We start from the raw sequence: 14,953 nt of genomic DNA on the forward strand, positions 1-14,953 counted from the left end.
TCTGAACATGGATTCTCTCTACTACAGTAAAAAGATTTTAAGTGTCAGCTGCAATCTTGGCAACTTAAAAGTTGCTGGCTGCTACAGTTATACCAACAGCTCCTATGTCCCAAAAGCAAATACCTATCTTATGCAAAGAAAGTACTTCTTAAACCAATACCATCTGCAAAATAAGCCAGGCTTTGTGACCATAACCCTGCATTAGCCTCGGTATAACTATCATAGTAACAAGGGAAAAAGCCTGAGCCACGTTTTAAGGCTTGCAAATTAAGACATAGTCAGAAGTGAACAAAATCCAAACTTCTGCAAAGTTAGTTAAAACACTTTAGTTACGAGCTACTTAGTTCACGAATTTTTATAAAAATATTAAAATTATCTGATCTTTGTGCATCAGGTTTATAAAATAGCACAGGTAGTATTCTCACTGAAAGTTTTTTTTTGTTTTGTTCTCAAAAGAAAAACTGCTTCTTAGTCTACTGCAGGACTTCAAAGTTACACAGAATCACATTCTGAATACCCTCCCCTTCTTAGTGTCAGATTCTTATCCACAGCATTCTTATATAAATAGCTATCTTAAAATAACTCACCTTCAACTGCATTGGATGTGTTACATTCTTCAAACTCAATAGGACCTTAAAGAAATTACAATGAAGATAAACATTAGGTCAAACTTAATCTATGATCTTTTAATGGCTATTAAGATTTCCTGAAAACAGTAGATAATCTAAATTATAAACCTAGGTGGTAACTGAAAAGCACCATTACCTTGCCAAGTGGTCACACAGATTGCAAGATCATACATGTATATTATTAAATATTTTCACTCACAGTGAAAAATTAAAATGCTATCTTACACTGCCTAAAACAACTTAAATTGCCTAATGTTATTACAACCACATGAGCCATCTCTAATTTCTGTTCTCATTCAAAGCTGCATCTATAATATAGCATCAATGTGAAGTTTTCAACTTATCTTCTTTCATTATGCAAGTTATATAACAAAAAATTTAAAAAAGCACAGCTATCACCCTAATTTTAATATTCATTCTTTTCTAGCTTTGCATTGTTAGTTTTTCTGTTCCCTTTTCACAGCCAATTGTCTACAAAGTGAAAAAAGGCATGCAGAATCTTAAAAATAACAATAAAGAAGTAAAGACTAAACAGGAAAATAACCCAGACAAACAAAGAACGTTAAGCGCTGTGTCTAAATGAATTAAGCATGGTTTTCCATTACAGCTGACACAAGCTAGCACTCAGTTGTCCTAACCCTCATATTCCTTCAGTTTGTCCATATCTAGAATTTATTTAACCCACTATGAGCCGTTTTAGGGGTCAAACATGCAGAAAACCAGTTGTTTTTCAAAGGACTATGTTCAGGAAATGGCAGAAGCACACTAGCACTTCTGTAAGCGGAAAGAAAACATAAAGCACATGCAGGCTGGCACCACCACTTTCAGTCCATGCTAAGAAATAGCCCTTTGGCCCCTCTTTGAAACAGCAGCTTGCAATTGTATCCAGAGGAAAATCCCCCCAAGTTTAACATGACAGCACTGTGACATAGGGCATATTAGGTATTTCTCTGTAAGCATTCTGAGGAAGTACACACAATTTTATAAACAGGCACATTACCAGTAAGATGGAGAAGAAAAATTAAACCATGTCCCAGTTCTATACTTGAAGGCAACCAAAATCCCCCTTCTTCTCCTCACAAACTTAGGCAACTACTTTGTGTGAGACTTTGACATTTTGAAAAATTGAATTAAACCCAACTGGAATGAAAGTGATTGTGGAAACCTCAAATACAGAAACAAAAACACACCTGCTTGTAAGTGCTCCAATTTATTTATCCGTATTAGGAAGTTATGATTATTTGTAAGCACCCACCATAAAACCAAGAGCTGTGCAATTTTTAGGGTGTTTTCATGTAAAATAAAAGGTGCACTTGAAAGCTTTTCCCAGGATTATCATTTGTACTCTTTTCAAAATTAGTCTGTCATACTCTTAGTCTTAAAATAAACAGCTGACACAAGCAGATCTCATAGACAAGAAACACACAGCCTACAAGCTCCAGATTGATTTTAAATAGCACACCAAAGTAAATCATTGTGCTGCAGTTAGAAATGCCACGATGAAAGTAAAATATAATATAGCTGTGAATTAGCATTGCAAATTAAACAACTGGGATTAATCTGTGTTTGATTCATGCAGCTAAGTACCTCAAATGGTTCTATTTGCAATGTAACCCCCATTATGCATATTTAACTCTTGCAGTGCAAAACTGTGTTCGGATCAGTATAAACACTACATTTTGACAGCATTTCTCAGAACTGCAACACAATAAAGTATATGTTAAACAAATGAAATAATTTAGAAGCTGACAACATAACTCAATACTCATCAATGATACGCAAATTTATTTCAGACATGTTAGATAAAAGCTACCAAACATTTTCTTTGAAATGCTGCAGACTTCTAATGATTTGAAACAAACAAACAAAATATGGTGTGCTAAAAGTAATGATTTGTATTTGCTGTAATTAAGACTGAGTCTACAAAATTTTCCCTGCCAGTAAAAACAGGTCTCAGTGCTTCTAAAATTAGCAACAGGATGAGAATCTGGGACTAGAACACATCAATACTCCACTTATGTTAATATAATTGTTTGGTCTGCAAGCAAAGCTCTTGAGAGTTAAACACAAAACACCCAATTTTGAATGGCAGTCTTAACTATCCTTTAAATCTAAATTATTAAATAATTTCAAATGCAAGTCTAATTATTCAATATAAATAGATAAAATACAAATTCCTCACAGCTCTCTCATTCTACTAAGTATCATAAATACACGGGCATTTTAAGCTGGTCTTCCAATTCCTTTTCCTTTGCTCTGCACTAAATTCGCAGTAAACAAAAGTCAGCATGCTCCACAAACCAGCAGATCTGGGTATGTCAAAAACATACACACACAAAAAAAGAAAAATCCCGAAAAATACACTGTAGTTAACTATATCCCCACATTGATTCCAGCAGTATTTTATTTTAGAAATTTAAATCCTATTGTTTAAAATACATTGAGCAAAATAGTAAAAAAAATACCACAGAACATAGAGGCTGAAGAACAAATCTATTATTTTTTCAACACTGCTTCAGACAATCTATTTTTCATCACTTCACTAAGGATTCAATTACTTCTGTTTCTTGCTTCTATATATATTCCCATTTGGCCAGGGGAAAAAAAATGCAAACAAACAAAATAAAAATTCAACAAAACAAGTGCCAAACCAACCACAAACACTCATTCTCAAAAAAAAGCAGAAGGAAAAGCTGTAATCCACTGAAACTTACACATATTTTTAGAGAAAAACAATACTCAAGCTCTTCCAGAATACCGTCTTTTATTTTACCCTTTCCAGCTACTACGACTGATCCTCAAGTCTTAAGTCTTAAGACTTTTATACTAATGATTAAAATAAATATTCAAGGTTCAAGTAAAACTTATCCTTATTTCAGATCAGTATCTCTAACTTTTACTTCTAGCATATGCATAAAGCAAAGGTTTTCTTTAACAGCATAACCAAGCTCCTTTGTTTTGTCTCTGATACTTGCCTAACACTTGTCTTTGAAAGTGTGGGTTTTGAAAAAAACTTGTCTTGAAAAAAACTTCTCATTTGAAGAGAAAAATATTCGTGTTTAGCACTGGAACGTGAAGACAAGAAGACCAGATTAGCATTTTCTGTTGGGTTTAATAGCTGGTTTACCCCTAACAATTCTCTTTACTCTTGCAGCAATGTGTTCTTTTCTCACAAACAACACTATTAAATGCAATCTGAAAAAAAATCTCAGTCACTAAAGAACTGCCAGAGATAGTGATGAGATGCAAGCTGCACAACAACTTCAGTAAGCAGGTCCCACTTTTTCACTGAGAAATTGAAATTAATTAATGAAATTAATTTTAAAATTTTAAATACTCGTTCCTCCTGATGATACCTATTAGCTTATTTTATGCTTCACCAAAATGGGCAGTTATCCTAGGGATCCCTTCTACAAATGCTCTTTCCTTCCTCTGCTGCCTTATCGCAGCAAAGATAAACAGCAATCATGAAAACTGTGGTTTCTTACAGCAGGTTGTGTGAATCAGTTTACAATTCAGAAGCACCTTTTAATCCTAACTTACTCTTCCTACTTAACTCATATTTCTACAGGGCCCTGCACCGTTTGGAATCTTGGAAGTGCGAGATGCCATGGCTGTCCCTAATGAATCCAGAGACATCAAAAAGTTACTGTCAGCATTTTCCACCACTGCCCAAAACCATTTGCTGATCTTGTACAATTTGTATTTAACCTACCTCCACCGATATAGCACATGCTGCATTATTTCCTCGCAGCAAATAAAAAAATCAGGCGTTTTGCACTTTTGAATGGACTGCAGTGAAATTTTCAGCAGTCTTTAATTTTCTAAGAGTTTTATTCTGTAACTTCAGATCAACAGTTTGGCTCCCTATGTGTCTGCTGTAAAGAATACCATGCTTTGCGTGGGGAGTAGTAGTTTTAAACCAAAATAACATTACAGAAGTAGATATTTTGTGTGATAAGCTTTTGGTAGCCCACATCATAGCTGTAGTGTTCTGTGGGTATCTTTGTGCTCAAAGATACAGTGATACTGTGGCCCAGCCAGAAGTGTATCCCACACCATCTCCTGATAAAACCAGCTGCAGTCTCCTAGCCAGCCAAAAGGCCTTAGGCACACATATTACCATGGGACTATAGCATCAATAATGAATTTGGATGCTTCTTATGAAGCTCCCCTGCATTGTCCTCTATTTGTGTATATAGAAACAAAAGCATCTGCACTATCACTGCAAAAAGAAAAGAAAAAACCCAAACAAACAAACCCCCCCCTACAAACAAGAACAAAAATAAAATAAACAAAACCAAAACCAAAAAATCCCCAAAGACACAAAAAAAAACCCAACAAAAAAAGCTTTCTTGTGTGAATCATGGTAACACCTGTCTTTCCAATTCTTGATTCCTTAATCACTAGATGGTATAGTCAAAAAACTCCCAGTGGGCTGGCCTTATTAGCAGACAGGTGAAATATGTAGATGCAAGTCAGAGCATTCAAACTCAAGAGCTGGTACCACAGTAACTTGTGTAATAGCGGCACAAACATTTTTACAGTGGATGCACCTTAGATGCAGGAAAGTTTTCTTAACAGACTTTTTGCAAAATTGCTTAAGTACGGAGAAAAGCTTAACAGCAACAGGAATTTCAGCTCAAAATCTGCAAGGTTATAAATATAAATTTCTGAATCAAGTAACACATCCACTGCCAGCTGCAAGATCCAAAGAAAGAAAAGCAGCTGTTTCAGTTTTATGTAGAATTGCTGATGTTGGGGACTGAAGTCACTCCCTGCCACATGGTCACCAAAAGGACCACTTATATGTTGCCATACTGCAATAATGATGATAATAATGATAACAATAATGATGATATTCTGCAGTGCCATAGTCAAAGCATTGTGATATCCTTTGTTCTTTTTCTTCTGACAAGAAAACAATGTGAATTGAGAAGCAAGTCTTTTCTCAAGCATTTCATATGAACACAAAATAGGATTGAATGCTAGAACTAAAACAGCTCTGCAAAAATTTTCGGACATTTATCAGAGTAAGTGAAAAGTTATATATGAGATCTAGTCCAACCCTTTCAAAAGTCTCTGAATTAACATTCTGCTGGGTTAAGAATGACTTGTTTCAGGTTCAAGATATCTTTTTAGGGTCCAATCTGCCTGTTGTTACATTCTGATTCACAGAATGGTAATTGTGGCTAAAGTATCTCTAATATCTGTACAAAGACTTGAAAGTATTTGTTACTATGCAACCACGGAACAGAAAACAATGAAGTCCATAACAGGAGGTTAGACTTTACAACAGAAAGAAATATGAGTATCCAGTATGATTTCAGTCACTGAAGGATACATAACTAGCTACCAGGATGGTAACAAAAATTCATTAATCAACAAAGGGAGCAGGGTTAAAAAAATAAAATCAGTAAGCTCCTCTAATTGCAGGTGAACATTCCCACCAAGTGTCAACCTGAAGTATTTTCCAAGGCAAGCTGCTGCAGCTCACCACATTTTATCAGCTAAGACAGATATGGAGACGAAGAAAAGGCAAATGGATGATGGTTTCACAGACACATGGAACCAGACAGCTGCTATTTGACAAGCGACTGACGAAAATAAATCAGGAGTAGGTCAGTTCTTAGTCTCTTGGAAATGAGGAAGCTTTGACTTGCTAGAACAGAAAAGGCAAAAGGTTATGTGAATAAAGTGAATTTTAAAATTTTAATTCATCAAATAACTTACAGTAAGTGAAACTGGCATAAATTAAGCACCGGTGAGTCTGCAGCCCATGATGCATCTCCTATCCTGTTCTGAAAATCCATGCACTTTTTTTCTTTTTGACAAGAGGCACACCAGCATGTGGGCTTTCATGACACTAAGAGGCAAAGTGGATGGCTAGCAATAAGGAGATACTGATCTTATACTAAGATAAATGAAGATAAGATACTAAGATCTTATGCTAAGATAAATGTAATTGCACTGTAAATTACATTTCAGTATCCACTACATATTTAGCCCCCATCTATGGGAACAATATTTTCAGAATACATACAAGGCAACTATAGAATAGAGTCTATAAATTACAACCCAAAGACTGTTACTTAATTTATCTACAAAGTGATATTAATTATCCTGAAGACAGTCGGGTTTGTTGTCAGCTACCTTGACAAGAGTTACAAAACCTGTCTCCACAAAATCTGAGAGATAGGTTTTCTAATCTATCTGTATACCCCTTACACAAAACCTCTGTGAGGAAGACACTGGGAGAATGTTTTGCTAAGGTAAAAACAACAAAATAATTGGCACTTTTCTCAATAGATAGGGTAGGAGTAAAGTTTTACTGTTTGGATTCTTAAACAAACAAGGCAAATACAAAAGCCAGCTACCACTACTAGGAAGAAAAATACAACTTCATGTCACAACTTTAAAAAGAGCTCCCAGTAAGTATATCGTTGAACTGGAAAATCCTTCTGCGCTAAAAAGGTAAATGAATCAGGAAGTCAACAAAAAGCTACTTCATATTTGCATCTACTTTTGAAAACTGTCTCTTTTCTAGCCTAAGAATAGGTACACACTACAGAAACATTGCCCCATCTAAGCATATACTTTTATTAATTACACCTCATTTTCAGTAATGAGAAACACTTTAGAGACTCAAAAAAATTTGCCCTTCCCCCCCATCCCAAGGAATCAGTTTACACACACACATGCACACATATAAATATTAACATATCTGTTTCAAGCAAAAGCTTTTAAAAAAACTCTGTAAATCTGTACTTGTAGTTACAAATACAGCAACAAACCATATTCTTGTTTTTGGTAAAAACAAAAGTTTGTCTTTTTGAGTGTAAATCATGCATGAAAGGAGGACAATTTTTTTTTAAACGGCATATGCTTCACATGCTGCTTCAAATGGCAAAGCTTTGCGTGCCTGGCCCAGTGCCAGTTGACAGCTCAGCTGGATATCAATGCACATTCTGACCCCCCTTGCAGCGTGTCACTTCTGAATTGTTTCCGCAGTAGAAAGTTTATTCAACCTCTCTCTCAAATTCAGTGGACCGACCATCATTCTGCTATTTAATCATAGCAGAACAGGTTATTTTTCTGACAGCACTAAAGCCAGACAGCAATTCCTAATGAACAGCTTGATACAAGTGGAATTTCGACTGTTTTAGCCTCAATTAATTCTGCTGTCAAAACAAATGACTGCTTTTAGTGTTTAGATGTTAAGCTGCATCACAAAGGTCAATTTTATATGTACACAAACACATAAGCAATCTTTTTCTTGCTATCATCTGATCCTGTGACAAGCTCATTGGAAAATTTCAAGCTTTCAAATTTAGAAGCCAAAATATACTTTCTCAACGTTACCTGTTTCTAAAATTAGCTTCTTGGTTTTACTGCCTGTCCAAAAAAAGAGATGTGATTTTATAATGATACATAGGACTTAATTTTTCCCCAGGACTTCTTATTCTAGGTTTATTTAAAGAAAAAAAAACCCAATTTCAAGCATAGCTTATTTGTAAATGTACAGACAAAAGATGAGTAGCTGTTACTATCTTTGAAGTAGGTAACATATTTTGGTTATATTGATCATGCTAGTAGTAGATTGCCACAAGCAAGCACTAGTTTGTTGACTGAGTGAGCTCTACTTTGTCAAAGAAAAGGTAAGATGAAGGACAGAAAATACAATTTGCCTGTTAACAGGCAAAGCTGAAGGAAAACATTGAAATAAAAACTGGTAAAAGGGTACCCTTTAGTGTAATTCTACAGATGCATAGTTCCACCACAAATAATAACTGAATTTGACTACTCATTGATACAACCTCAGGATGATATATATCAGCCTATCTGGTATGTAGCCTCTACAGTTGCTTAAGACTTGACCAAATCCTTGTTTTTTGTTTTTTTAAATTCATTTTGAAAAAAACAAACTACACCATGGTGATACTACTGAAAAAGAGAGGTGACAGTGGCAGCCTAAATAAATCATCAGTAAATAAATAAATAAAATAAATTGTTGGTAGAAACATCAAAACACAGGTGGCAGTTCCAAGGAAAGTCTCTCTCTCTTTTTTTTTTTTTTTTTTTTTTTTTTTTTTTAAATGATGGAATTAACATAGGAGAGTATGTACTAAATAGGCAATTAATTCTAACACTCTAACCCTGATTCTACTACTAGATTTCCAGCCCTGCATTCAGCTCACAGGATTAAAGGGAACATTATTCATGTCAGGCTCTTCTGGTACTGAGATTAAAAGCTCTGTGAACACACCAAGTACACTGATCTCAGGGGGCAGTATTACCATGTTACTCACAGAGCAAAGACAAAGCAGAAAATAACCATAATCTGAGTGACTTTAAAATAATTACCAGTTAAGATGTTTATCTTAAATGAGGAGAACAACTTTTTTTTCTCTAAACTAGAAAGGTAGCCATCTTCAGTTACCAAGAAGTTTTTTTCTTAGATAATGAAGGAATTTTCCACAAGAGACTTTAAACACATACCTAAGGCAATGTTTCAACTTAGAGATCCAGCTAGCCTGCAACACCCGAGTATGACAACAAACACTAGAAATTTCAGCCAATTCATGAAAGCATAGGGTCTGTAAGCAGAAAAAATGTTAGATGAAACACTAATTTGCAGAATTTGCAGACTGCTGTGTTCCCCAAGTTCTGTCCTCCACACCTCTCCCAGACCTTTTTCATCTTTTTTTACTTTTCTGATGCTTTACACTTCGACTTCACCACAAATTTCCTTTCTGCCTGCATAAATAGCAGGATGTGTGATGTGGCTGGTTTTGAAGTATCCACAGGCTAAGGGGCTGGCCAACATACATACAGACAAATTAACATATACTCAGCTGTCTGCTGATTCTCCAAATGAGTAACTCAACATTACAACTGCCTCTCCCTTATGTGGCATGAATTGTTTGTATCCTCCTTCTCTATCCTATTCCTCATTTTTATAGTCTTTGAATCCTCTACTTTTCCATCAAATTAGGTTGAAAGTAGCAAAGTCTTGTGAAAGCTATATGGCTGTACAACGAAAAATACTTGAAAGCATCAGAACTCTAAGTGTAGTCTATAAATCTAAATATCTATAATAAATGGCTCTGCATGACTGCATAGTGCCTGATTCTCCTCCTGAAGGCAGAAAATGCAAGCACGCAGTGATGCAAGAAATGCACAAAAAAGAGTAAAGTAGTTTTCTTTAGGGAGTCAGCTAAGATACTGACACACCAGACATTGTAAATACCTACAGTTATAGCTTTCATCTTTAGAGACTGCTTCAAAGAATCATGTCTTTGAGACTGTCACACATTGCTCCTGTAAGCCAAGAGACATGGTTTCTTAGTGAAATTCTGCACTTAAACCCATCAAACCTTCACAGGTTAAGATGTTTGATGGGACTCTACCTAAAACCGAACAATAAAGAAAAAAAAAACCCAAAACATTTTAACCAGAATTCTTCAGACAAAAATCAGACTTCTTTCAGCTAGACAAAATCATCTTAATGGGACCTTTTCCTGCTTTGTAGTGCTATCCTATTTACTTTGACAGAAGATCGATTTTGTGGAGAATTTATGAAAACTATACATGATTAACCACCTCTCCACTGCAACAGCAAAATGAGAAGTATTGATTAGTATACGACATGCACCACCAATAAGAAAGGAAAACAATACAAAATTCCTCCTGGTGTGCTTTTTATGCAGCTTATGGTGAGTACAAGACAGCTCTTTGTGGCAGAAGAAAATTGAAACTACAGGAATAAAAGTGAGAGACATGTTATGGATTACCACAACATCTCCTTTCCCCAAATTTATGCTCAAAGACCGACTTGAAACCCACGACAGCACAGGTTTAACTTTCAAATATGCGTCAGCATTTAAAGATACAAAATATGCATACTATTATGAAGTACAATCCATAATAGTACCCAAGTCAGTGGTGGCAAAAAGGACAAATGCATGTGACAAGACTGATTCTCCACTACTGTCTGTTCAGGTAAGCCTGAGCTTAGGTCTGTGCAGCTAGTTTAATTAGCTACTGCTTAGGCATTCTCCCTTTTCCTTCCCTCATACTGGCAATAGGTCAAGGGTACTTACACAGTATACCTGACATTGCAAAAATGCAGACAAAACAATATCTATAAAATTGAGTTACTGACAAAAGGTCACCCAAGTGATCTATAATAAGTAAGACAACAATAAAAAGACAAAGACAAAGCAGAAAAGATCCCACATTTCCTGAGAACTACCATGGACACAAAATTCAAATCACAAGTCAAGTGAGAATTGATTTTTAAATGCCAGAATAGATATTTGTGCTCAAGAAAGAGTATGACAATCAGACCTAGCTGACCAGACAATCAATTCATTGGAAAAGCTGACTAATATAGTTTGTCCTGGTATAATGTACTATCATGTTGCAGTATTTTTGACAGTTAAATTATAATTAGAGGCAAGACCTTGTGCAACACAACTTAGTGACCACTAATACTAGAAAAAGCTTGTGTAACAAGACTCAAGCCATTGCTCTTCTCTTCTCTAGACTGCAATCTAGAATGAAGAATGAACTACAGGTTGCTATAAGGTCACCTTAGGCCCTCCTCCAGGCTGAACAACTCCAACTTGCTCAGCCTTTCTTCACAGGGGAGGTGCTCCAGCCCTCTCATCATTTTTGTGGCTCTTCTCTGGACATGCTCAAGCTCTGTGTCCTTCTCATGATGGGGCCTCCAGAACTGGACACAGTACTCCAGGTCTCATAAGAGCAGAGCAGAGGGGGGAGAATCACCTCCCTCAACCGATTGTCTGCAGCACTTTTTCTACTTAAATTACTGAAATGGACATTGCTTTGCTCCTGCAGCCACCACAAAACTATTTCCTTCGAGCTGCACCTGACTTGGTTTGTTTGTAACAAGAAAATTCAAGAGGACCCAACAGTACTACAACTTAATAAGCATTCAAGATCATTCAAAACCCAGACTTTGCACTCTTGGAGATACAGATGTTACCTGAAGTATTTTCATCAAGGCTATCAGTATTTCACTTGAATTAAGAGACTTTTGAACAAAAGCTGTACAGTTATAACCCTTCAGAATATTAAAAACAAATAAATAACAATCTAAAAGAAGTTTGCAACTTAGGCATATGTAGTTACTAAAAATCTGTGCTAGTAGATGATAGTTCCCAAAGTTCAGCTTAGGAAGGTTTGTTGTCTACAGAAGAACCCAATTTTTGCAAGCAAGAGACATCTAAAACAGGAAATAGGGCTGTTACTTGGTACAGCTCTTGAGCTTGCAGCTCACCATTGAAAACATGCCCTCTACAGCACAGTGCTGTTAAATACTTTTCTACCTGCCTCATGACCAGCTTCTCAAAAAAATCCTCAAGGACTCTCACACTTAATTTCTTCTATTAACTTCTAAAATACAGCAATGGTTTGCCTTCCTTTGCAAAGAATATTTTTTCTGAATCCCTTGAATACTGTCAGTGTTGATAAGCTCAATCTTCTGTGCAGAATTATGTGTAGGCAGTCTTTGAGAAACTGTGACACTTCAGGCTATTTACGCGCCTGAACACAAGTGTTGGTAGTATTAAAATATTCACAATATTTACAGAATACATAAAGAAAATAAATCATAAGAACATAAGAAAAAAACATGCTTTGTTAACACTTCCGTGTGGAAAGGAGGCTTAAAGATGTCATGCAGAGCTGTTCAAAAATTCGTACTAGCCATTTTCAGTGTTTACTTCCGTCTACTTTGATGTCTTTTAGAGTCCTAGGAAAGCATTTTTTATAAATGCTTTAAACTATTATGCTATCAAACAAATCCATGGAAATAAATAATTGCCACACCCAGCACTATTTCAAGTCTTTGTCTCAAAGCAGAATCCACTATTCAAGCACATAACAAACCTAATAGCTTTAATCCAAACAAGCTTCAATAGCCCATGGCCTTGTTTTGCCTCACAGTCTCTGAGAAATTACCAACTTGTTTCTAAAACTTCTTATGAGTATGCAGTTATTCTTAACCCTTTTTTTTACCCCTACATTATCCTGCTCATCTTGTGCATATCTTCATTAGACAGAATACAAGTAGTCAAACACAACACACTAACTAAAAATATTAACATGAATTGAGGACAAACATGCATTTACAGTTTGTACTAGCCTCTCACTTGTGATGCAGCTTACTGTCATTCACTCTGGAAAAAACAAATAAGCAGCGCACTCCACAGGCACTTAAGACTAAAATTTAGGACATTTAGAATATAAGCAATTAGAAAAGACTTGAGAGTAGATCATAAAAATGCTCCAAACTTTACACTAACCTCCAATCACCACCAACAACCAACAGCCACATAAAACATTAATCAAATAACCATTAATCCATTTGAGTTTACTGAATCAGATATCAGTTGAATTTCAAACTAGGTAAAACTTGTTTTTTAAATGTATTCTGAATGGAAGACCTAATGCTTTACAATTCTGAGAACAGGTAATACTGCCAGCAGTAAAGATCCGGACTAAACTGCTTTGTTTGCCATGCAAATGGCTTATGTAAAAAGTCCACGCTGCTTCAGCAGGAATGCCATATCTAAATAAACCATTATTTTTTTAGGACTTCAAAATACAAAATGTGTGAAGCTTTCCAGAAACAGAGCTCCCAAACGTGTTCCTTCAGCATAGACAAGGATCACCAATGTATTGCATATTGACAAGGATACCAGGTTATTTTTTTCTGATACGTGCTATCTTGTGAAGCAGAAATGATCTTGGCATCATAGCTGTCTTAGGTCAATGGTAAATTTCTTAACTCCAGACAATTTGATAGTTTTCCCAGAAAGAATTTCAAAAATATATGGGGGAAAAAAAAAAGAAGTTCTGAATTAATGTCTCCATTTGACATTCATGACCTTAAATTTTCCATGACTGGACTTAATAGAAGCCTTAAGACATTTTTTTCTGCATGGGCAGATAAAGAAAAACAGCTTTCAGCAGCTCCTAAAAGCAACAGACCAAAAATTCTTTTAATCAGCATTGCTGATCAGTTTCTAATCAGACTGCCAATTTCTGGATTTGGTGGAGGGAGTAAACAGTAGGAACTTTAGATCTGTCCTTTTCTGAATCTTGTTATCTGTGGAAGCACAACTTGATCAAAACAACTTACACTATTATTCCTAATATTTAAAAGCACAAGGTGGACAAAAGTCAAACGTTTTACTGCATGTGCAAAAGCCAGTGATGGCTGTTCAACTGCAATTGTGGATAATCTCATAGAGTACTTTTGTTACTGTTTAATCCAAAGAGCTGATGAACTGCAGATACTACTTTTATGATGTTTGTAAACTAGCTTCTACGAGCTCATCCATCATCTACTAGAACATCCAAAAAAAGTTCTTTTTTTTTTTTTTTTTTTTTTGGACAGAAAAGGAAAGGAGACAAGAAATACTTCTATGGGCTTGTATTTTCCACAGTGCAAATTCCACATGATTTTTACCAGTATTTGCATGTGACTATTCCTCTTTGTCAGATTTTCTTTGCTCACTTGAGTGTTGCTGTTTCAAATCATGTCTGGATTATTCAGAATGTGAAATTCAGATGAAGCTAGTATAAAACCAATTAATTTTAAAAAGAAATATAGTTAAGAGATGACCTAGCACCTCTCTCAATGGCACAGTATGTGTAGTAATTGCCATCTGTAAATCAGTTTTACTGGAGGGTTAAAGAGCCAGCAAAGATTATGGTTTTCCAGTCTTGTCTGTATTGCAATAAAAATTTTTAATTTCCTCTTTATTACATTTTTAAGGGAAAAAAGTAAAAATACAAAAAAACAATAAATTACCAACAGCCACTAATAATGACACTATAATAAATGAATGAAAACAAGAATCTAGATTTGACTTTTGTTCCTGGTTGGGTTGTTTTTTGGGGTTTTTTTTTGACAATGCAGCACAGCTGAGTCTTCTTATTTGGCCTTCAAGGTACATTCAGGGTAAACTGTAGCAGCCAAAAACTAATACAGGGACAAACACACATAGTTTCCCACATCTGAGAAGAGGGCACAGTAATTCAGTAGCTGAAAACCAAAAATCATTCATAGCCAACTGCAATTATATGGGCATTCATTAAGTTCTTCAAATATAGATATTTTCCTGCCAATTTCAGACATAAGATCTTGGAAGAACATAAGCCTGTACTTCCTAGCACTTTCTGTTTCATGCTTCATCATCATCAGCTTTTCATGCTGAACATACCGATCTTTTAACTGATTTTATAAGATTAAGTAAATAAAACCAGAACTCACTGATAGATAATTAATA

General features: G+C 35.6%; 1 protein-coding gene across 1 annotated transcript in view; it reads right to left on the reverse strand.

Annotated features, from left to right (window-relative positions):
• Positions 1 to 14,953, reverse strand: part of FCHO2 (FCH and mu domain containing endocytic adaptor 2) — a 93,422-nt gene that overhangs the window by 45,805 nt on the left and 32,664 nt on the right. The window contains exon 9 of the mRNA XM_030467073.1: positions 588 to 632. Coding sequence (XP_030322933.1) covers positions 588 to 632 — 45 coding nt within the window. The remainder of the gene's footprint in view (positions 1 to 587; positions 633 to 14,953) is intronic.

The sequence above is a fragment of the Calypte anna genome, chromosome Z, assembly GCF_003957555.1.
Source record: "Calypte anna isolate BGI_N300 chromosome Z, bCalAnn1_v1.p, whole genome shotgun sequence".
Classification (NCBI taxonomy): domain Eukaryota; kingdom Metazoa; phylum Chordata; class Aves; order Apodiformes; family Trochilidae; genus Calypte; species Calypte anna.